Source organism: Oncorhynchus clarkii, chromosome 5 (assembly GCF_045791955.1).
Source record: "Oncorhynchus clarkii lewisi isolate Uvic-CL-2024 chromosome 5, UVic_Ocla_1.0, whole genome shotgun sequence".
Classification (NCBI taxonomy): Eukaryota; Metazoa; Chordata; class Actinopteri; order Salmoniformes; family Salmonidae; genus Oncorhynchus; species Oncorhynchus clarkii.
In genome coordinates this window covers 22,947,975-22,972,941 of record NC_092151.1, presented here as the reverse complement: position 1 = coordinate 22,972,941, position 24,967 = coordinate 22,947,975, and the positions used below count along the sequence as shown (strand labels likewise).

Sequence of the window (24,967 nt, the reverse complement as noted above, 5' to 3'; positions counted from 1 at the left end):
CTCAGACCAGTGCCAGTGGTGCTCAAGCCAGGAAACAAAGGGATCCATTCCCATTACAAGAGACGAACATAACTTCATGATGGACATAACTTCAATTTCTTTGACTAATAACAATAATTTGAGCTGTATAATGGAAACAATGGTCCCAAAACTGCTAATTTCAATTTAAATCAAGCACACCTAAAAATATTTTCAGGTGACCTATATCTGATAATAAGAGCAAATAGAGCCCCAACAGGGATCAAGTGGTGTAACATTAAGACATACTGGAGAAATGTTTCCAAAACTTCTCACTTCAGGGCCTTTGTCTGTGTCACAGGCTTTGACAATCAGCTTGCCAGAAAACATGCAAATGATCAATACCACACAATGATATGAGTTTGTAAAACATTAGGTGGATGCTCTGCTCAACATGAGAAATTTTGATTCAAAGGTACAAAACAGTTAATATTTACGTTGTATTCGGAAAGTATTACCCTTCCCTTTTCCACATTTTGTTACGTTACAGCTTTATTGTAGAATGTATTAAATACATTTTCCCTCATCGATCTACACACAATACCCCATAATGACAAACCGAAAACAGGTTTATAAAACGTTTTAAATAAAAAACATAAAGACCTTATTTACATAAATCTTCAGACCTATGCTGCGTTCATGTACTAGTTGGAACTTTAGACTTGCTAACAGTTTGTGGTTATATATGTGCCGCGTTCATGGATTCAGCAAGTCGGACATTTCCTTGTTCCAACAACATGTGAAGGCAGCACTACTCTGAGCTAAGGCCCCACGTTTTAACCACGCCCACCATTTGACGCAGTAACCAGACGATTTCCTCTTTCGCCATTTTTTGTGAGCGGATTACATCAGACCACTAGCCGTGTGCCTGTGGATGGGTCAATTGGACGTACACGACTCTTAAATGAAGGTACTTTTTTGTTGTTGTTGCTCTTACTTGTAAGCGATTAAGTTCAAATTACTTTTATGTTGTGAGTGGTTGATCTTATAATAGCGTGGCATAAAATGACCTTGATCTCGAGTGATTCGAGACATTCGCAGTCACACTGGATTTGGGCTGGAAGTGACAGCAAGCTAACGATGCTGCTGCTAACTACTACTAGTTAACTTACCATACTGTCAGATACGCAAGTTAATGAACGATGTAGTGAGATATGTCAGCTATAGCTGACAGCTACGTAATGGTGGTCACAGCTAGTTAGCTAGAGTTTGCTATTTGTATTGTTTACTAGTTACTGTAGCTAACGTTATCTCCTTTGCTAGCTAGCTATGTTATTAGTCTTGCCTAGTCATAACTCATAAAGCTAAGGTTAGCCAAGCGGTGGGTGTGTTCTTTCTGTCAGTCTTGTTTTGAAACATGTTAATTAACAGGGTTAGGGGGTTCGTTTTTTAAAGGTAAGTCACTCAGTGACCAAGGTGTGTGTGTGTGTGTGTGTGTGAGAGAGAGAGTGACCATGTTACTTTTTCGCCGTGCTTCCCCAGTGACCCCAGCCAGGTGTTAACCCTGTGTGTATCCACCATGTTGAATGGGGTGTTCAGGCTGCATGGCCTGATGGTGGCGTCTCACCCCTGGGAGGTGATTGTGGGCACCATTGCCCTGACTGTCTGTCTCATGTCCATGAACAACCTGGCCACTAGCGACCAGATCTGCAGCTGGAGCAATGGCTGTCCCAAACTACAGGAGGTGAGCTGGCCTGGCACACAATAGAAAGTGGACCCTCTAGGACAATTATTACGTTTTATTCTATTCTACCAAGATTAGTGTTGCATCTTAAAGCTGCTGTGACACCACCACAGCAAAGACATCCGTCATGTTTGGAAAGAATATTAAATAGAATACTTTCTCCTTCTACAGAGAATCCTAAACAGTGATGTAATCATTTTAACGGTGACACGCTGCATGGCCATCGTGTACATCTACTTTCAGTTCCAGAACCTTCGCCAGCTGGGCTCCAAGTACATCCTTGGTAAGTCTCATTTCACAAGAACTGTAACAATACAAACATCTATTGTCTTGTGTACATTTACATGTAACTAACACCCACCTGATGATGTATGTTATGATTGTTAATATGTAATGGTCTGTTCTGTGTTGCCTCTAGGAATAGCAGGTTTTTTCACAGTATTCTCCAGCTTTGTCTTCAGCACCGTGGTGATTCACTTCCTGGGGAAAGAGTTGACAGGCCTAAAGTAAGCATCCTCTTACTTGACTCGCCTAACCGTCTTTGAGAATAACTTTTCCAGATGTGAGATGCGCAACACCTCACAATATTCTGGCCTATTTTATTTTGTTATATTACATAATGTTTTTTACTATAAAATATGATACATTTTTGGCCGATACCGATATCTGATATTTTCCTCTGCAAAAGAAAAGATACCCGATATTTAAAATTATAGTGTTCTTTTAAGCATTCTAGTACAGTTTAATAGTTAACCCACACGGACACAGCGGTCTAAGGCACGGTATCTCAGTGCAAGAGGCGTCACTACAGTCCTTGGTTCGAATCAAGGCTGTATCACATCCGGCCGTGATTGGGAGTCCCATAGGGCGGTGCACAATTGACCCAGCGTTGTCCGGGTTTGGCCAGGGTAGGCCATCATTATAAATAACATTTTTTTTCTTAACTGACATGCCTAGTTAAATAAAGGTTACACACTGACCAAAAAATGATTTTGTTTGCATTTACGTATGTTCCCATTACTAGTAAAACATAATCAAAACCTATTTCTTTCACTTACTTGCTGTGCTGTTTCGTTGTTTAGTCGTTTCGTCGTTTCATTCTCAACCTGGATTTCTATTGAACGCCGTTTGGGTCTTTGCGTGTCAAAAAATAAAACAATGACCAGTAGAAAACATTATTTGTTATTTTTGTAAAAAATAAGCTTGTTGACCAATCAGGACCTAAATATGACTGCACGTTTCATAATAATTTAACGAGTTAATACTTTTTTTAGATATTGATTACACATTGATTACACTATCACTTGTATTTCATGTCACAACGATTAATCGATACGTATGCTATGATGCTGGTAAAGTTGTCTCGCGCACCTACAGTGCTGGTCGTGTGTGTGTATGTATGTGTGTGTGTGTGTATGTATGTATATGTATACTGCTCAAAAAAATAAAGGGAACACTAAAATAACAGATCCTAGATCTGAATGAATGAAATATTCTTATTAAATACTTTGTTTCTTTACATAGTTGAATGTGCTGACAACAAAATCACACAAATTATCAATGGAAATCAAATTTATCAACCCATGGAGGTCTGGATTTGGAGTCACACTCAAAATTAAAGTGAAAAACCACACTACAGGCTGATCCAACTTTGATGTAATGTCCTTAAAACAAGTCAAAATGAGGCTCAGTAGTGTGTGTGGCCTCCACGTGCTTGTATGACCTCCCTACAACGCCTAGGCATGCTCCTGATGAGGTGGCGGATGGTCTCCTGAGGGATCTCCTCCCAGACCTGGACAGTTGGCATGCGCCAACTCCTGGACAGTCTGTGGTGCAACGTGGCATTGGTGGATGGAGCGAGACATGATGTCCCAGATGTGCTCAATTGGATTCAGGTCTGGGGAACGGGCGGGCCAGTCCATAGCATCAATGCCTTCCTCTTGCAGGAACTGCTGACACACTCCAGCCACATGAGGTCTAGCATTGTCTTGCATTAGGAGGAACCCAGGGCCAACCGCACCAGCATATGGTCTCACAACGGGTCTGAGGATCTCATCTCGGTACCTAATGGCAGTCAGGCTACCTCTGGCGAGCACATGGAGGGCTGTGCGGCCCCCCAAAGAAATGCCACCCCACACCATGACTGACCCACCGCCAAACCGGTCATGCTGGAGGATGTTGCAGGGAGCATAACGTTCTCCACGGCGTCTCCAGACTGTCACGTCTGTCACGTGCTCAGTATGAACCTGCTTTCATCTGTGAAGAGCACAGGGCGCCAGTGGCGAATTTGCCAATGTTGGTGTTCTCTGGCAAATGCCAAACGTCCTGCACGGTGTTGGGCTGTAAGCACAACCCCCACCTGTGGACGTCGGGCCCTCATACCACCCTCATGGAGTCTGTTTCTGACCGTTTGAGCAGACACATGCACATTTGTGGCCTGCTGGAGGTCATTTTGCAGGGCTCTGGCAGTGCTCCTCCTGCTTCTCCTTGCACCAAGGCGGAGGTAGCGGTCCTGCTGCTGGGTTGTTGCCCTCCTACGGCCTCCTCCACGTCTCCTGATGTACTGGCCTGTCTCCTGGTAGCACCTCCATGCTCTGGACACTACGCTGACAGACACAGCAAACCTTCTTGCCACAGCTCGCATTGATGTGCCATCCTGGATGAGCTGCACTAGCTGAGCCACTTGTGGTAGCATGAGACGGAGTCTACAACCCACACTAGAGTGAAAGCACCGCCAGCATTCAAAAGTGACCAAAACATCAGCCAGGAAGCATAGGAACTGAGAAGTGGTCTGTGGTCACCTCCTGCAGAACCACTCCTTTATTGGGGGTGTCTTGCTAATTGCCTATAATTTCCACCTGTTGTCTATTCCATTTGCACAGCAGCATGTGACATTTATTGTCAATCAGTGTTGCTTCCTAAGTGGACAGTTTGATTTCACAGAAGTGCGATTGACTTGGAGTTACATTGTGTTGTTTAAGTGTTCCCTTTATTTTTTAAAGCAGTGTATATATAAGCTAGCTTGCTAGCTCATGGATGCAAAACATCTGTTTCAGTAGCTATAGTTAGCTAGCTAACATTTAAAATAACTCTAATTTATGAGACAGTTTTTAGTTGATTAATTGTGGTCGGGCCCATCTATGTGAAGCTAGCCACAATAAGGATTAGCCACAATAGTGGACTTTGCGGTTAGCCATCATAATAAGTGTATTGCATAATTCTGCTATTTGTATTAATTTGCATTGCTGTCAATTACACTTTTATTTTGAAGGCAAACCGCAAATTCCACCAAGCTAAAGCTAGCTACCCCAGAAGTTGCATTTGAACAAATTATAACAAGTCTTTTTTGACATGTAAAGACCCAAACGGCGTTCCATAGTATGTATGTCTTGAAGCTAATAGCAGCGACGCTATTACTGTGTAACTGCCGTAGGGCAACATCTGAAAAATAGCTCACATGGTAGTTAGTGTGTACTGGTGCTCGACCAGTCGACGAAAGCCAACTAATTAATTTAATTATATTGGCTTTAATGGATTTCGCATTTTGAGTTATCGCGCTGAAAATGTCCTACTCTTTCAAATGACTGCTTGATCCACACAGCAGACTTTGTGGGCTAGGTTATGAATGCTGTGTTGCACGTGTAGCACAATACTTACGTACGTAGGTACGTCAGCTTTGACATTGGTTTTGCACATCGGCGTTAAACTAAACATGGGCCGATACCGATGTTTGCATTTTTAGCAAATATCGTCCGATTCCGATATGTTCACCGATTTATTTTTTTATTTTATTCATTTATTTTTTTATTTATATCGTGCATCCCTACTATTAAATTGGTGTGTCATGACTGGTAAGTGCTCAGGAAATGAGTGTGTCTTTTCTGCTAAATTAACAAAACAAGGCTATTCCATAGGCTTCTATAAGAAACTCCACTGCTGAGGTTACTACCTTTTTGGAGATTGTTTTACAATATATAATATAACCAGTTGATTTTAAGGTTTCAGTAAATTGATCTTAAATGGCGCTTGTTTTTATTGATATTGTTGGGCAATTAGAATTTATTTGTAATAGTTATTATAAATTAGCCATTATTGCGCACTGTTGGCATATACACTAAACAAAAATATAAATGCAACATGTAAAGTGCTGGCTCCATGTTTCATGAGCTGAAAATAAGATCCCAGGAAGGTGTATTTCTCTCAAATGTTGTTCACAAATTTGTTTACATCCCTGTTGGTGAGCATTTATCCTTTGCCAAGATAAGACAGCCACCTGACAGGTGTGGCATATCAAGAAGCTGATTAAAATGGCATGATCATTACACCGGTGCACCTTGTGCTGGGGACAATAACAATAACAGGATAATGAACACAATTGCATTTTATCGATCTCAGTTTGAATGCCAAAAGTAACATGACGAGATCCTGATGCCCATTTTGAGGGCCTTTTTTAAAGGTATGTGACCAACCGATGCATATCTTTATTCCCAGTCATGTGTAATCCATAGATTAGGGCCTAATTAATTTAATTAAATTGACTGATTTCCTCAAATGAACTAACTCTGTAAAATCAATTAAATTGTTGCATGTTGCATTTATAGTTTTGTTCAGAATATATACATGCGCACCCATTTTTTTCAGTTTGGGCATTGTTCTAAAAATACCCGATTATTATTTTTTGAGTACTCTGAAAAAAAGTAAAGTGAGGACTCGAACAGTCAAATCCCAGTCCTTAAACTTGTCTTACACGTTATCCAGAACTTCTTTATGAAATGTAACTGTGTTTTCTCTCCTCAGTGAAGCTCTGCCATTCTTCCTGCTCCTCATTGACCTATCCAAGGCCTGTACCCTGGCCAAGTTTGCCCTTAGCTCCAACTCACAGGTAAGCAACCTCTCTCAGTGACTTCCACAGAGTATATAAAACACTAATACAGTGCCTTGCGAAAGTATTCGGCCCGCTTGAACTTTGCGACCTTTTGCCACATTTCAGGCTTCAAACATAAAGATATAAAACTGTATTTTTTTGTGAAGAATCAACAACAAGTGGGACACAATCATGAAGTGGAACGACATTTATTGGATATTTCAAACTTTAACAAATCAAATACTGAAAAATTGGGCGTGCAAAATTATTCATCCCCCTTAAGTTAATACTTTGTAGCGCCACCTTTTGCTGCGATTACAGCTGTAAGTCGCTTGGGGTATGTCTCTATCAGTTTTGCACATCGAGAGACTGAAATTTTTTCCCATTCCTCCTTGCAAAACAGCTCAAGCTCAGTGAGGTTGGATGGAGAGCATTTGTGAACAGCAGTTTTCAGTTCTTTCCACAGATTCTCGATTGGATTCAGGTCTGGACTTTGACTTGGCCATTCTAACACCTGGATATGTTTATTTTTGAACCATTCCATTGTAGATTTTGCTTTATGTTTTGGATCATTGTCTTGTTGGAAGACAAATCTCCGTCCCAGTCTCAGGTCTTTTGCAGACTCCATCAGGTTTTCTTCCAGAATGGTCCTGTATTTGGCTCCATCCATCTTCCCATCAATTTTAACCATCTTCCCTGTCCCTGCTGAAGAAAAGCAGGCCCAAACCATGATGCTGCCACCACCATGTTTGACAGTGGGGATGGTGTGTTCAGGGTGATGAGCTGTGTTGCTTTTACGCCAAACATAACGTTTTGCATTGTTGCCAAAAAGTTCAATTTTGGTTTCATCTGACCAGAGCACCTTCTTCCACATGTTTGGTGTGTCTCCCAGGTGGCTTGTGGCAAACTTTAACCGACACTTTTCATGGATATCTTTAAGAAATGGCTTTCTTCTTGACACTCTTCCATAAAGGCCAGATTTGTGCAATATACGACTGATTGTTGTCCTATGGACAGAGTCTTCCACCTCAGCTGTAGATCTCTGCAGTTCATCCAGAGTGATCATGGGCCTCTTGGCTGCATCTCTGATCAGTCTTCTCATTGTATGAGCTGAAAGTTTAGAGGGACGGCCAGGTCTTGGTAGATTTGCAGTGGTCTGATACTCCTTCCATTTCAATATTATCGCTTGCACAGTGCTCCTTGGGATGTTTAAAGCTTGGGAAATCTTTTTGTATCCAAATCCGGCTTTAAACTTCTTCACAACAGTATCTCGGACCTGCCTGGTGTGTTCCTTGTTCTTCATGATGCTCTCTGCGCTTTTAATGGACCTCTGAGACTATCACAGTGCAGGTGCATTTATACGGAGACTTGATTACACACAGGTGGATTGTATTTATCATCATTAGTCATTTAGGTCAACATTGGATCATTCAGAGATCCTCACTGAACTTCTGGAGAGAGTTTGCTGCACTGAAAGTAAACGGGCTGAATAATTTTGCACGGCCAATTTTTCAGTTTTTGATTTGTTAAAAAAGTTTGAAATATCCAATAAATGTCGTTCCACTTCATGATTGTGTCCCACTTGTTGTTGATTCTTCACAAAAAAAATCAGTTTTATATCTTTATGTTTGAAGCCTGAAATGTGGCAAAAGGTTGCAAAGTTCAAGGGGGCCGAATACTTTCGCAAGGCACTGTATATGTATGCCAATAAATAATATTGGGACTCAGCTGTTGTCTCAAGAAACAGTGGCTGGCTACTGGCATTTTTGGAGTAACTCACTATTATCATAGCTTTTCTGATGTGAGACTTCTGAACTAACATTTATGCAGGAGCTGCCCTCTTGACCAGCGGAACAGAGATTCTTTAAATCAATGGGATTTAGTGGTTTATGTAAAGGGAAATCCTAACCTATATGTGTGTTTTTCTATATAGGAGGAGGTGAGAGAGAACATCTCTCAGGGCATGGCTATCCTGGGTCCTACCTTCACCCTGGATGCCTTAGTGGAGTGTCTGGTCATTGGAGTGGGCACCATGTCAGGTGTGCGTCAGCTGGAGATGATGTGTTGTTTCGGCTGCATGTCTGTCCTGGCCAACTACTTTGTCTTCATGACCTTCTTCCCTGCCTGCGTCTCCCTGGTCCTCGAGGTAAGGATGGGCACAGGAATAAAGATTCTGAGCTGTGTGTCTGAAATTTTGTGTGTCTACGTTTGAGCTTGTATGTGTCTGTTCTCTCTGGTTTTTAAGATAAGAGTTGGCATGTGAAGGGAGTGTTTTCAGATGTGTGTGTAACATCTCCTCACCTCTTTGTGTGTGTAGCTCTCCAGGGAGAGCCGCGAGGGCCGTCCCGTCTGGCAGCTGAGTCACTTTGCCCGTGTTATGGCTGAAGAGGAGGACAACAAACCAAACCCTGTTACACAGAGGGTTAAAATAATCATGGTAAAAATTAACCAACCTTAGCACTACCCCGAACCCTTAGTTAACAACCGTAACCCAGACAGTCAAGATCATATGGAGAAATAACAGCATAAAGAATGTGGTCTCTTCTCTTCCTGTAGTCTCTAGGTCTGGTTCTGGTCCATGCCCACAGTCGTCTGGTGTCAGAGCAGCCAGGTCAGAACCGGACAGTCGTTGGCGCCAGCAGTAGTCTAGCTCTCGATGGGCCTACAGTCCAGAGGATGGACCAAGACTACACTCTCTGGCCGATACCGCTCACCAGGTAAGTCATTATATCACCTCTCCCACCTCTGGGTGGTGGACTGGACTATTTCTAGAACATTCTCCCTCTGCCCTTTTGTTCTTGGTGACTCGGCCTCAACTGGGGCGGCAGGTAGCCTAGTGGGTAGAGCGTTGGGCCAGTAACCGAAAGGTTGCTAGATCCAATCCCCGAGCGGATAAGTTAAAAATCTGTCGTTCTGCCCCTGAACAAGGCAGTTAACTCACTGTTCCTAGGCCGTCATTGAAAATAAGAATTTGTTCTTAACTGACTTGCCTAGTAAAAGTTAAATAAATAAAAAAGAAACTGAATCTGTGAAAGCAAAATCTTGGAAAGTTTTTCAGCTCTCTCTTCTCTCGTTAGTATGGAGCTGGAGCAGGTGATAACCCTGGGTCTGGCTCTGCTGCTGGCTGTGAAGTACGTCTTCTTTGAGCCGGCTGAGACAGAGTTGTCCCTAAAGAGCCCCATCTCCACCTCCATCTCCGCCCCTGCACTGAGCCATAAGGGGGCTGAGGACTGCTGCAGGAGGGATCCTGCACCTGCTAAAACATCCCCGACAACCAACAGCACCCCAAACCCTTTGGCTAAAACTGATTCTAACATAGCGGCCAAAGAGGAAAGAGGTAAGCTGAGCCAAGGTTATTGTGCTTAATTTGTTTTGAGACTCCTCTGGTTATACGTTTGTTGGTCTCATTGTTATCTTTCTCCCCTCCACTTTTTTTCTCTCTTACTCACTCTCTTTCTCTCTGTAGTTGAGGTGATTCAACCCCTGGTGGCCTCAATGTTGCAGAACGGTCCCTTCTCTCTGAATGGACCTCTCCCTCAGAGTTTAGGGGACAGTGTGTGTCCCCCACCTCCTTTCTTTACCCCAACTCCAGACACAACTACGTCTCTCCCCAACCCCCCCTCCCAGCCCCGCTCACTGGACCAGTGTCTGTCCATCCTCAGAAACCCTGAGGTGAGCTTCCCCTTTACACAACTGCGCTCAGGATCCAGCACCATACTATGTTAAACACAACTGTATTAAAACACAGAACAACCACTCAACACTTAGAAATATTACCATTCTTTGCTCACAATACTTAAACACGGTTCCTTTTCAGTCAATCAACTTCGGTACAACATACTATGGGGAGTTGCACTATCGTGACTTTGGTTGAAGGATCTACAATCACGCCTGACAAGGCCAATAAAATCTTCACCTCGCTGGAAGTCTCTTCTTCCACAGGTGATAAGCGTGACGCTCGGATTCATTCCTTAAATGATTCCGCTTTTAAAACAATTGGAACACGAGACTGTTTTGCATTGCGCAAACTGTCCATTATTGGTAGAGCTTGCTCACCCCCTGGACGTTGTGTGCTGAAGTTTGTATGGTTCTCATAAGTTTCCTAATCACAAACAATCAGTTATTCTTCGATGGCTAACGTGACCGAAACAACAAAGGCTAATAAGCCGGGTTCGTGACCATGCCCCAATGTCTGTGATGGTTGTATTTTATGTCTTGGCTCGGTGCATGTCCTTGATTTTTTTGTGTATGAGACTAGGGGACGGCTGGCACTGTTCCACTACTAGTGGGCGGAGGTTCTCTTGTCAATAGTGTAGGATTCTTTAGGGGTCTTGGTGTTGTTGATAGTGACTTCTTCTCCCGGGTGCCTGTACTTTGTCTGAGTTGCGGCGACGTTTCAAGTCGTTGGTCATGTCGAATGTCTCCTGGCTCCTATGCACTCTTTTGCTGGTTACGTGAGGCTATTCAACAAGTGGGTGAACAAATTATGTGGGTATAGCCCTGCTGCCTGTGTCTGCCTTGGTTAAGCACCGCTTGCCTCTCTTCCCAGAAGGATTTCGGTCCCGGTCGCTTGGTTATTCTAAACGGACTGTGCTGCCGTCAGAGCCTCCTGGCTAACGTCGTCTAGCATGCATAACTTCCTGTGAATGAAGCTTACTAGTGTCTCCCCAGCGCTTTGGCAACCCCATTCCTATTCTCAATTCCTGGAGTTGGAGGGAGTAGTGAGAGGGGGCTTGCATGCTACTCCTATGAGGAAGTAGCCTCCGAGCAGCTGCACCGCTCCACAAAAAATGTCTGTGACGACAGTGCCCCACGTCTTGTTACGGAAAATGGGGTATTACCAATGGTCAGCCATTGCCCTCTGTGCCCAGGCTTCATGCAGGTTATACAGAAGCACAATATATTTTGCAAGCTCGTCCATGTTTAACCTGTTGAGTGTAGGGGGCAGTATTTTGATGTTTGGATGAAAAACATACCCAAATGAAACTGCCTATTTCTCAGGCCCAGAATCTAGAATATGCATATAATTGTCAGATTAGGATAGAAAACACTCTAAAGTTTCCAAAACTGTCAAAATATTGTCTGTGAGTATAACAGAACTGATATTGCAGGCGAAAACCTGAGGAAAATCCAACCAGGAAGTGCTGTTTTTCCTGAAATCTCTCTGTTCCATTGCATGCCTTCCCTCCATTTAAAGGGATATCAACCAGATTTCCTTATGGCTTCCACATGGTGTGAACAGTCTTCAGACATAGTTTCAGGCTTTTATTCTGAAAAATGAGCGAGAACAATCACATCGCGTCAGTGGATGGCTGGGTGCCAGCAGAGTTTTGCATGCACAACAGCTTGGAGCAGACATTTTCTCTCACTCTCATATTGAAAAAGCTATGGTCCGGTTGAAATATTATCGATTTATTTATTGTAAAAACAACCTGAGGTTGATTTATAAAAAACGTTTGACATGTTTCTACAAACTTTACGGATACTATTTGGAATTTTTGTCTGCCCGTCATGACTTGCACGAGCCTGTGGATTTCTGAACAAAACGCGCCAACCAAATGGAGGTATTCTTTCTTACAAAAGGAACATTTATTGTGTAACTGGGAGTCTCGTGAGTGCAAACATCCGAAGATCATCAGAGGTAAGCGATTCATTTGATTGGTCACGAAAGTCAGAAAAGCAATCTACTTTGCTGCTAGCTGTTTGTAATGTTTTGTCTACTGAGAGAGATGTCCTAACATAAACGCTTGAATAGCTTTTGCTGTAAAGCTTTTTTGAAATCTGACACGCCAGGTGGATTAACAACAAGCTAAGCTGTGTTTTGCTATATTGCACTTGTGATTTCATGAAAATTAAATATTTTTCAGTAATTTAATTTGAATTTGGCGCTCTGCAATTCAGCGGATGTTGACGGAAATGATCCCGCTAACGGGATGGGTGCGCCAAGAAGTTGTAATGCCCCTCTGGTACCACGTGTTCCATGGTATTCACAGGGTTCAAGGGTTATATCAATCTCCACAGAGTGGGAGTAGTAAATTGGGCGATTCACTCTCTGTCCACAACGGGTAACCCCTCCCCCATAGGTGGCTCATTACTGGGATTCATTGCTGATTCCTGCCTGTATCTCACTAGTCCCTAATGAGGTCTCTAGTGAATAAGGTTATGGAACCTGTAGGCGATTGATGGTTGGTAGCGAAGTCGAGGGAACAAGCAGGGTTGGACACGACCATGCTATTATCCTACACACAGAAATTAGCTGTCTTTCTCCAGCTCAGCGCTTTTCATTCCTGGGAATAAGATTTGATTACGAATCGCCCGTCTGTTACCACAGAAGGGGTCAGTTTTTCAGAGAGCCATCTTTCCTATTCCCAGCTAGGCTACAAGGTGCTAAAAAGCTGGAGAGCCAATACCTGTCGCCAGTAACCCCCATGATAATGTTTTTTCCCCTGGGTCTATTTTTAATACGTGTGGTCCAGTGCTGGGTGCCAGCCAGGCTCGTTGTGACAACAGTACTGTCAATCGGGCTACATCACTTATTGCTGGAGCCATGGGACCCATTGTGGGTCAGACTTTAGGTAAATCTTTTTTTCAACTCAAGTTCCACAGTGTTCACGGATGTCAAAAGTGTTGTCTCCCACATGTGAGTTTGATGAAAAGTGTCCCTTCTCCACATTCACACAGACTGTTGTCAAGAGTGGTGGTTCTTCATCCATTTCCAATCTCTCCCAGTCCACAAGGTGGCGTCCCGCCCCTTCAGATGGAATGTCACTGGAGGCTCACTGTCTGTGAGTGACGCCAGGGTACAGGCTACAATTTGGTGTATTCATAACAACGTACAGGAACTCAAGTCCTTCTGCTCACCCAACCTAGAATTCCTTACAATCAAATGCCGGCCATATTATCTCCCAAGATAATTCTTGTCAGTTATCGCCACAGCGGTGTACATTCCCCTTCAAGCAGACACCAAGACGGCCCTCAAGGAACTTCACTGGACTCCATGTAAACTGGAAACCATATATCCTGAGGCTGCATTTATTGTAGCTGGTGATTTTAACAAAGCAAATTTGAGAACAAGGCTACCTAAATTATATCAGCATATTGATTGCGCAGGTGTAATACACTCAATCACTGCTACTCTAACTTCGGCAATGCATACAAAGCCCTCCACTGCCCTCCCTTCGGCAAATCTGACCACGATGCTATCTTGCTCCTACCATCTTATAGGCAGAAACTCAAACACGATGTACCAGTGACTAGAACCATTCAACGCTGGTCTGACGAATCGGAATCCACTCTTCAAGATTGATTAAGCGGACTGGGATATATTCCGGTCAGCCTCAGATAACAACATCAATCTATACGCTGACTCAGTGAGTTTATAAAGAAGTGCATTGGAGATGATGTACCCGCTGTGACTATTAAAACCTACCCTAACCAGAACCTGTGGATGGATGGCGGCATTTGCGCAAAACTGAAAGTGTGAACCACCGCATTTAACCATGGAAAGAGGTCTGGGAATATGGCTGAATATAAACCGTGTAGTTATTCCCTCCACAAGGCAATCAAACAAGCGAAATGCCGTTACAGGGACGAAGTGGAGTCGCAATTCAACAACTCAGTCACGTGACGTATGTGGCAGGGTCTTCAGGAAATTACGGACTACAAAAAGAAAACCGGCTACGTCACGGACACCGACGTCACACTTCCAGACAAACTAAACAGTGCCACCGTCGCGGCCCAATAACAAGGACTGCGCCTCTCCTTCTCCGTGGCCGTCAGCAGCAAGGCTGCTAACCCAGACGGCATCCCTAGCCGCGTCCTCTGAGCATGCGCAGACCCAGCTGGCTGATGTGTTTACGGACATATTCAATCACTCCATTCATTTTCTGGTGTATTTTCTATGTGTAATCTGTTGTTTAATGGTAAGATACCGGACTCCCTTGCAAAAGAGACCTTGGTCTCAATGGGACCTTGAAAATAAAGGTTAAATAATTAAATAAACATGAGCACACAAAAGGACAAAAGGTGAGTGATGATCCCCTACCTGGGACAGCAGCCTATTTTTGTTAATGTAAAACATGATCATATATGAAACAGACCTGTTCTTGTGTTGTGTGCCAAATAGTCCCTATACTGAGACACATACTAACATTGGGTCAGTAAATATGCAAAGGGTAAAATGTTCCACTGTCTCATTTGTTAATCATTGACCCATACAGACCAACGTTAACAGTGCTATTCCTTTGTATAACACTATAGTGGTAGGCTTGATTACCAACAACGACGAGACGGCCTACAGGGAGAAGGTGAGGGCCCTCGGAGTGTGGTGTCAGGAAAATAACCCCACAATCAATGTCAACAAAACAAAGTAGATGATCGTGGACTTCAGGAAACAGCAGAGGGAGCACCCCTCTATCCACATCGTAGGGACAGTGGAGAAGGTGGAAAGTTTTAAGTTCCTGGGCGTACACATCACAGACAAACTGAATTGGTCCACCCACACAGACAGTTTGGTGAAGAAGGCGCAACAGTGGCTATTCAACCTCAGGAGGCTGAAGGAATTTGGCTTGTCACCGAAAACCCTGACAAACTATTACAGATGCACAGTCAAGAGCATCCTGTCGGGCTGTATCACAGCCTGGTACGGCAACTGCACCTCCCTCAACCGCAAGGCTCTCCAGAGGGTGGTGAGATCTGCACAATGCATCACTGGGGGCAAACTACCTGCCCTCCAGGAAACCTACACCACCCGATGTCACAGGAAGGCCAAAAAGATCATCAAGGACAACAACCACCCGAGCCATGGCCTGTTCACACCGCTACCATCCAGAAGGCGAGGCCAGTACAGGTGCATCAAAGCTGGGACCGAGAGACTGAAAAAACAGCTTCTATCTCAAGGCCATCAGACTGCTAAACAGCAATCACTAAGTCTGAGAGGCTGCTGCCTCCATTGAGACCCAATCACTGGACACTAATAAATTGATCACTAGTCACTTTAAATAATGCCACTTTAATAATGTTTACACATCTTACATTACTCATATCATATGTGTATATACTGTATTTTATACAATCAATTGTATCTTGCCTATGCTGCTCGGCCATCACTCATCCGTCCATATATTTATATGGACATATTCTCATTCACTCCTTTAGATTTGTGTGTATTAGGTAGTTGTTGGGAAATTGTTAGATATTACTGCGCTGTTGGAACTAGAAGCACAAGCATTTCGCTGCACTCGCATTAACATCTGCTAACCATGTGTATGTGACCAATACAATTTTATTAGATTTTTTGCAAATTTTTACTCCTGAGCTGACTTAGGCTTGCCATAACAAAGGGGTTGAAAACTTACTGACTCAAAACATTTCAGCTTTTCTCAATTGAATACTTTCTGAAGGCACTGCATGTGTTAATATTGATATGTATTTATAGCTCTCTGACTATGCCTCTTTCCAGTTGGGCGCTCGTTTTCTTAGCAATGCCGAGGTGATGGAGCTGGTGACATCACGAAACATCCTGACCTATAAGCTGGAGGCTGTCATGGAAACACCAGAGAGGGGCGTTGTCATCCGGAGAGAGATGCTATCATCCAAACTACCATCACCCTCTGCCTTGGCCTGTCTTCCTTACAAGGACTATGACTACACTAAGGTAGCCTACTCCATAGGGACTACAACTGCCACTAATCCAGTTTACTGAAACAGAAAGTAAGCTTGGTCTGAAATCAACCCAGTAAGGTCTATTGTGGTCCTGCCCTCACCCATCTCATGTCTTCCTCTCTTATCAGGTGATGGGCACCTGCTGTGAGAACGTCATTGGCTACATGCCCGTGCCAGTGGGAGTTGCTGGCCCTCTCCTATTGGATGGGAAGCAGTTCCATGTTCCCATGGCAACGACGGAAGGCTGCCTTGTGGCCAGCACAAACAGAGGATGCCGGGCCATCGCTGTGAGTGTAAAGTATACGTCTATTGTAGTTTAACTCTTTGTCTCCTCTAACCTTCCTTTCTCTCTCCAGTTGAGTGGCGGTTGCAGCAGCAGGGTGCTAGCTGACGGTATGACGCGGGGTCCTGTTGTACGGCTGCCCTCAGCGTGCCGGGCTGTAGAGGTCAAGACCTGGCTGGAGACCACAGAGGGCTTCAGGACCATCAAGGATGCCTTTGACCACACCAGCAGGTCAGGGTCAAGGGTTAAAGGTCACAGACACCTCAGGGTCAAAAATATCAATATATAGGTTGGGTCATGTTATAATGATCAGATTATCCAATCATACCTGTAACCTCACCTAATGTGGTTTATAGAACATAACTGACCCTAGGTCGGTGACTGGAGGCAACTTCTAGTTACTCGGATCTCAATGATGGAGTTTAAATTGGCTGTCACATAGTATTGTTCTGTTGTACAGTAGTTGCATATTTGCCTCTGTCTGTTAGGTTTGCCCGTCTGGACAAGCTATTGGTAGGTCTAGCAGGGAGGAACCTCTACATCCGCTTCCAGTCCCACACTGGAGACGCCATGGGCATGAACATGCTCTCTAAGGTCAGACTATGCTCTGTGTGTGTGACCATTCTAAAAGGTAATACAGTGGATCAGTAAAGGTGTCCATTTTAGAGAGGCTACATTCTTCAGAGGAATTACTTACTGGTGATTGAATGGACTTCACAGAATAACAAGAATGCTGTTTCTGGTGTCTAATAGCACATATTAACTGTCTCTGTGTGTCTGTAGGGTACAGAGCAGGCAGTGAGCAGGCTCCAGCAGCAGTTCCCTGAGCTCCAGGTTCTAGCGGTGAGCGGAAACTACTGCACTGATAAGAAACCTTCAGCCATGAACTGGATCCTGGGCCGGGGAAAGTCTGCTGTGTGTGAGGTCACCGTCCCCGCCAGGGTGGTCCGAGAGGTAAGTTACAGCTACAACAACCACACTCACACACAACCACACACACACCCACAACCACACTCACAACCACACAACCACACACTCACAACCACTCACAACCACTCACAACCACACACACAGATACTCAAATGGAGACACACACACGCTCAAATTTGTTGGTACCCTCCACAAAAAAAAAAAAACACAATTCTTTCAAACTGTAATTGGCATCCACCATTGTTTATTCCATATTTAATAAAAACCTGACTTTGCTTTCGATTTTATTATTCAACATAATATTGTAAATAATAAAATGGCATGGCCAAAATGGCATGGTAACCTAATATTTTGTTGCACAACCTTTAAAGGCAATCAGTGCAATCAAATGTTTTCTGTAGCTCTCAATGAGACTTCTGCACCTGTTAACAGGTAGTTTGGCCCACTCCTCCTGAGCAAACTGCTCCAGCTGTCTCAGGTTTGATGTGTGTCTTCTCCAGACTGCAAGTTTCAGCTCTTTCCATTGATGTTTGATGGGATTCAGATCAGGACTCATAGAAGGCTACTTCAGAATAGTCCAATGTTTTGTTCTTATCCATTCTTGGGTGCTTTTAGCTGTGTGTTTTGGGTATGTATCCTGTTGGAGGACCCATGACAGTCTTTCTGACACTGGGCAGTACGTGATAGTCTTGATTTCATTGTGACCTGCACAGATTCAAGGCATCCTGTGCCAGGCGCAGCCCCAAAACATAACCGAGCCTCCATGTTTCACTGTAGGTATGGTGTTCTTTTATTTGACTCAAAAAGCGATGGATGGTGCGATCAGAAACTGACATACCTTCACCTTGGAGTTCAGCTTGTATCTCTTTGGCAGTTATCCTTGGTTCTTTTTCTACCATTCACACTATCCTTCTTTGTGGCCGCGCCCAGGGAGCTTTGGTACAGTTCCATGGACCTACAACTTCTTAATAATATTTGCAATTGTTGTCACAGGAACATCAAGCTGCTTGGCGATGGTCTTGTAGCCTTTACCTTTACCATGCTTGGCTATTATTTCTTTCTGATCTCATCAGACAAATCTCTCCTTAGCTTTCTCTGGTCCATGTTCAGTGTGGTGCACACAATGATACCAAACAGCACAGTGCCTACTTTACTCTGGTCCATGTTCAGTGTGGTGCACACAATGATACCAAACAGCACAGTGACTACTTTACTCTGGTCCATGTTCAGTGTGGTGACCACAATGATACCAAACAGCACAGTGACTACTTTACTCTGGTCCATGTTCAGTGTGGTGACCACAATGATACCAAACAGCACAGTGACTACTTTACTCTGGTCCATGTTCAGTGTGGTGCACACAATGATACCAAACAGCACAGTGACTACTTTACTCTGGTCCATGTTCAGTGTGGTGACCACAAGGATACCAAACAGCACAGTGACTACTTTACTCTGGCCCATGTTCAGTGTGGTGCACACAATGACACCAAACAGCACAGTGACTACTTTACTCTGGTCCATGTTCAGTGTGGTGACCACAATGATACCAAACAGCACAGTGACTACTTTACTCTGGTCCATGTTCAGTGTGGTGCACACAATGATACCAAACAGCACAGTGACTACTTTACTCTGGTCCATGTTCAGTGTGGTGACCACAATGATACCAAACAGCACAGTGACTACTTTACTCTGGTCCATGTTCAGTGTGGTGCACACAATGATACCAAACAGCACAGTGACTACTTTACTCTGGTCCATGTTCAGTGTGGTGCACACAATGACACCAAACAGCACAGTGACTACTTTACTCTGGTCCATGTTCAGTGTGGTGACCACAATGATACCAAACAGCACAGTGACTACTTTACTCTGGTCCATGTTCAGTGTGGTGACCACAATGATACCAAACAGCACAGTGACTACTTTACTCTGGTCCATGTTCAGTGTGGTGACCACAATGACACCAAACAGCACAGTGACTACTTTACTCTGGTCCATGTTCAGTGTGGTGCACACAATGATACCAAACAGCACAGTGACTACTTTACTCTGGTCCATGTTCAGTGTGGTTCACACAATGATACCAAACAGCACAGTGACTACTTTACTCTGGTCCATGTTCAGTGTGGTGCACACAATGATACCAAACAGCACAGTGACTACTTTACTCTGGTCCATGTTCAGTGTGGTGCACACAATGATACCAAACAGCACAGTGACTACTTTACTCTGGTCCATGTTCAGTGTGGTGACCACAATGATACCAAACAGCACAGTGACTACTTTACTCTGGTCCATGTTCAGTGTGATGCACACAATGACACCAAACAGCACAGTGACAACTTTACTCTGGTCCATGTTCAGTGTGGTGCACACAATGATACCAAACAGCACAGTGACTACTTTACTCTGGTCCATGTTCAGTGTGGTGACCACAATGACACCAAACAGCACAGTGACTACTTTACTCTGGTCCATGTTCAGTGTGGTGCACACAATGATACCAAACAGCACAGTGACTACTTTACTCTGGTCCATGTTCAGTGTGGTGACCACAATGATACCAAACAGCACAGTGACTACTTTACTCTGGTCCATGTTCAGTGTGGTGACCACAATGACACCAAACAGCACAGTGACTACTTTACTCTGGTCCATGTTCAGTGGGGTTCACACAATGATACCAAACAGCACAGTGACTACTTTACTCTGGTCCATGTTCAGTGTGGTGCACACAATGATACCAAACAGCACAGTGACTACTTTACTCTGGTCCATGTTCAGTGTGGTTCACACAATGATACCAAACAGCACAGTGACTACTTTACTCTGGTCCATGTTCAGTGTGGTGCACACAATGATACCAAACAGCACAGTGACTACTTTACTCTGGTCCTTGTTCAGTGTGGTGACCACAATGATACCAAACAGCACAGTGACTACTTTACTCTGGTCCATGTTCAGTGTGGTGACCACAATGATACCAAACAGCACAGTGACTACTTTACTCTGGTCCATGTTCAGTGTGGTGACCACAATGATACCAAACAGCACAGTGACTACTTTACTCTGGTCCATGTTCAGTGTGGTGACCACAATGACACCAAACAGCACAGTGACTACTTTTCTCCATTTAAATAGGCTTAATAACTGATTACAAGATTGGAGACATGTGATTCTAATTAAAGAAACAAATTAGTTTGATATATCACTATAATTGAATTATTTATATTTTCTAAGGGGTACCAATAAATGTGTCTGTGGCATTTTAGAATATCTCTGTAGAATAAGAAATAATTCATCTCTTTTCACGTCTTCTTTGCTTTATTCTATGACATACCAAATGCATGCAAGTATACATGTATAATACATGTATCTAATTCCATCCCTCTTCGGGAGGAAGGAAGCATTATTTCAATGAGCTGTAAGGTACCAAGAAATTTGAGCTCGCCTGTACGTTGAGACACAAGGTACATACACACTGAGACATACTGACTTGGAAGAACTGAACATTTTAGACACTACAGTGATTTTCCCCCTTCCTTTGTTTTGAGATGATGCTCTCTGTCTCTCCAGGTCCTAAAGACCAGTACTACTGCCCTAGTAGAGTTGAACATCAATAAGAATCTAGTGGGCTCAGCCATGGCTGGTAGTATAGGAGGCTTCAATGCTCACGCTGCTAACATCGTAGCTGCCATCTACATTGCCTGTGGACAGGTACTTAAAAAGAAAAGTCTGATCTCCTGAGATTCTGTCTTACCTAAACCAATAAAAATATATTTTTTCCTATATAATCTCCCTCCCTTCTCTCTCTCTAGGACCCAGCCCAGACAGTGGGCAGTAGTAACTGTATAACTCTGATGGAGCAAGTGGGTCCTGAAGGAGAGGACCTGTATATCAGCTGTACCATGCCCTCTATAGAACTGGGCACTGTAGGAGGGGGCACCAACCTGGCACCACAACAATCCTGTCTACAGGTACAGTGTGTGTGTGTGTGTGTGTGTGTATTAACCCCTCCAATAAGGGTATGTATTAACCCGTATGCGTGTCCATTGTAGATGCTGGGTGTGCAGGGTGCCAGTCTAACTGGTCCAGGGGATAATGCCCGTCAGTTGGCCAGCGTGGTCTGTGCCACCGTCCTGGCAGGAGAACTGTCTCTGATGTCCGCTCTCGCCGCTGGACACCTCGTACAGAGTCACATGACCCACAACAGGTAAACTACACTACCCATAACCCCCCGACTCACAGTAGGTATACTACACTTAACCCTCATGGCTCACAACTACACTCCAGAGACCTCTTCTAAAAGGGAGAATGCTACTCTGTTCACTCTATTCCTGAAAAAGATTGGTGACTGCTTTACTTTCAATGTTTCTTTTTCCCTCTCAGATCTGAAGCCAATGTGCCACAAATAGCTCAATCCCACTCAGAGGAGGCTGCGTGACAGATACATTACAACCAATCACAATGAGCCTTCTAGTGATAGAGGACCTGCAGTGAATTCTGGGAGCTGGAGGATTAGCCCAGTGTGAGCATGCTCCTTTCATCTCAGAGCATCCAGCCTGCAACAATACATCCTCCTACCCAGAAGATGGCTGCTGTTTATTTATTACAACAGAAATAAAACTGCTAATGGAACAGTTTTGGAAAGGAGTGGTTTGGGCTGGACACTGGGGGAGAAGTACTTCTGTCTGCTGCTAACCTCAGATATCTGACTCGTCACTTGGTTAATACACAGTGCAGAATGGAACTCAAAGGACTCTGTTTATTCACTGTGTGTGCAGTGGGATTGTCTGAATGGAAAAAAAAGATTTTGTATTTTATGATTTTTTTTACTTTTGCAAATTCACAAATGTGCCATTGTCTTTAAAATGGCCACTGGAATTATGTGGACAGACTGACCAAGTTGAAATTAGAATTTAATTTGAAGAAGGATTTGGCCTTTAACCTCTGTGTGCACACAGCCACACAACCCCCTATATCATGGACAACAGGTTTGTTGTGATCAAATGCCCTGAAGTAATATATATATTTTTGTAATGGGTACATTCTAGAGGCACACATTCAGTGGATGTGCCAATGATCAGCTTCTTACAGTATCCGGAGAAGTGACAGGGCAATATGATACTGTAATCTGTGCAGGATTGGGCAGAATGCAACCCAAATCTCCTGACTAAATCTTTGGTTAAAATGTTGCTAAGGGTGAGATATTTTGCACTAAGTTGCCAAATAGTTGTTTGAGAGGCAAGCCTAGTATTGCTGTAGATCGTTTCGTTTCAAATTAAACCTGCCATACCTCCTGATTTTAATGTATTTAATTTGTTGAATTTGTTTTATCGATAATGTTGGATGAAAATGTCAAACCAAGGTGCTAGCTATAATGTGAGTGTACAGTATGATTGAGTGTTCTTGGTCTGAGTATATATGCCTTACACTGCAGTGTTTTGAGGTACCTTTTAATTGGGAATGTGTAAGAAATGGTTTGACGGTCTCTGGGCTTGATTCAATCCGTAGCACTGAAAATCCGAGGTATATTACAACTTGAAATTTGAGCCGACATATGCAGCGTTGAAACATTGCCTTTTAAATTTAAATTTCGCTATTAGTCTGCCTTTTAAATGGTGTCTAAACCACTACAGTTGAGGTTTGGGACTAAAGTTGCATTGCTTCAGCGAGTGTTTAGATGTATGTGGGAATACCGGATGAAACAGCCATACAAGTCGCATTCAATAAACTGCTTTTAAGAGACAACCTTTTCCAATAAATAAAGTTCATGTTTGCTATTTGTTGTAAAGCAGCTCACTAGTGGTCTATCGATTTGTTGGGATGCTTGGCCTTATGGCAGCATTTCCCAAACTCGGTCCTCGGGGCCCATATTTTGTTTTTTGCCCTAACACTACACAGCTGATTCAAATTCTCAAAGCTTGATTCGTTTATTTAAATCAGCTGTGTAGTACGAGGGCAAAAATAATGTGCACCGCTTGGGAAACCCTGCCGTAGGTTCATTCCAACAAGCCATATGTCAACTGGTTTTCGTCACAACCTAAATACCAGGACTCATTGGCTTTCTGTATAATTATACTGACATTGAGTTTGTAGATGGTGAGAGAAGGAGGGGAAACTAGGATTCAAAGCACACTGAACTGGAGAAAAATTTGAATTCTATTTTTCTTTCCAAACAGAGCTAAAGAAGTGCCACATTTTCACAGTATGGGTTTAAATCAATCCCAAGAGATTTTGCATGACTACTTTTATTTACATTCAGTGCAACTTAATTCATAGGAGAGATATTGGGGCAGTTTCTCAGACCCACATTGTGCCTATTCCAGGACAAATTAATGTAGAACATGCATTTTTAGTCCAGAAGTGGACTCAATCAGAGTGGGGGAAACCAGACTTATTGGATGACTTTGCACATTGGTGAACGTACAAAGTAAAAATCACTTGATCCAGTTGGGGAATGAAAGCCAGTATACAGTTCACATCCTCCAAGGATATTTTATGTGAAAATCAATTTCTGCTGATTGCAATATCACAATTAAGAGGTATATGAATTTGACATTAACCCCCAAACCCTTTTAGTTTCAAATAGGTATCTGAAATGAAAGACTTCGGTTTTCACTCAGTGGAGACAGTCATTGTTTCACTGAAGTGCCCAGCAGGAGACCAAGCTTCTGTCCTCTGTGAAACATAGGAGCTGTCTAAATACCTTGAAAGGGCCTGCTTCCTTCCTCCCTTTCTAGAAGTAATGACTGACCGAACATCAGCCCAATTGGATAAGTGAAAGTCAAGTTTCAGGGTTGATTATTTCAATGAAGGGAGAAGAGAGGAGGATAATCAGGTATTGGAACTCGGGCCTAGGCACTTCTCTAGTGATTTCATATGGGTGTACGGTCTATCAGCACCCTCTCACCTACCCCATTCCAAAACATACTGGGTTATCTCCCCAGTCTAAGGCATATGGAGTCGATTCAGTCACAAAAAGCATCTGCAGGCATTTAAAAAATGACAGTTCTGAAGCAGAAATGGTTGCTGACATTATATACAGTTATAATCAAGATATCTAAAACCCCAACTCTAAATTGTGCTGCTACATCATGTCATCACTAACCACGTTTCCAACCAGTTTTTATGCGAAGTTATATTGTATTTGAAAAAAAAAATCACAACAGCTGTGCTAGAAACTAACTTTCAGTAAATTGTTTTAAATGCCAACAGGTCATTTGTTCGTTCAACATGTTGAGATCTTTGTGTCAAATGAATTACAAGTGAAATGGTGGAAATACTTTTATGCACAAATATTGATATAATCATAATATTGTGAGTCACACAATGATATGGTGTGTGGAACTCCCACTACGACTTGGGAAACCATGCCGTTTATTAGGCTAAATTATGAATTTTACAGGGTAATGAAAGTGCAAGGTGATGAGTTTGATGCTCCTTTCCAATAAATAGAGGATTTTATTCCGGTGACATGATGATCGATGCTTGACAAATATAAATATTCTCGCTCTAA

General features: G+C 43.3%; 1 protein-coding gene across 1 annotated transcript; it reads left to right on the top strand.

Annotated features, from left to right (window-relative positions):
* Window positions 1-827: 827 nt before the first annotated feature.
* On the top strand, window positions 828-24,668 carry LOC139408532 (3-hydroxy-3-methylglutaryl-coenzyme A reductase-like). The gene is made up of 19 exons (XM_071152526.1): window positions 828-928; window positions 1,501-1,702; window positions 1,874-1,985; window positions 2,121-2,208; window positions 6,500-6,584; window positions 8,500-8,712; window positions 8,884-9,003; window positions 9,123-9,283; window positions 9,644-9,903; window positions 10,033-10,238; window positions 16,027-16,221; window positions 16,358-16,516; window positions 16,586-16,743; window positions 17,001-17,106; window positions 17,296-17,466; window positions 21,025-21,165; window positions 21,267-21,425; window positions 21,507-21,661; window positions 21,838-24,668. The coding sequence occupies exons 2-19, from the start codon at window positions 1,538-1,540 to the stop codon at window positions 21,890-21,892; spliced, it is 2,709 nt and encodes a 902-aa protein (XP_071008627.1). The 5' UTR covers window positions 828-928; window positions 1,501-1,537; the 3' UTR covers window positions 21,893-24,668.
* The last annotated feature ends 299 nt before the right edge of the window (window positions 24,669-24,967 follow it).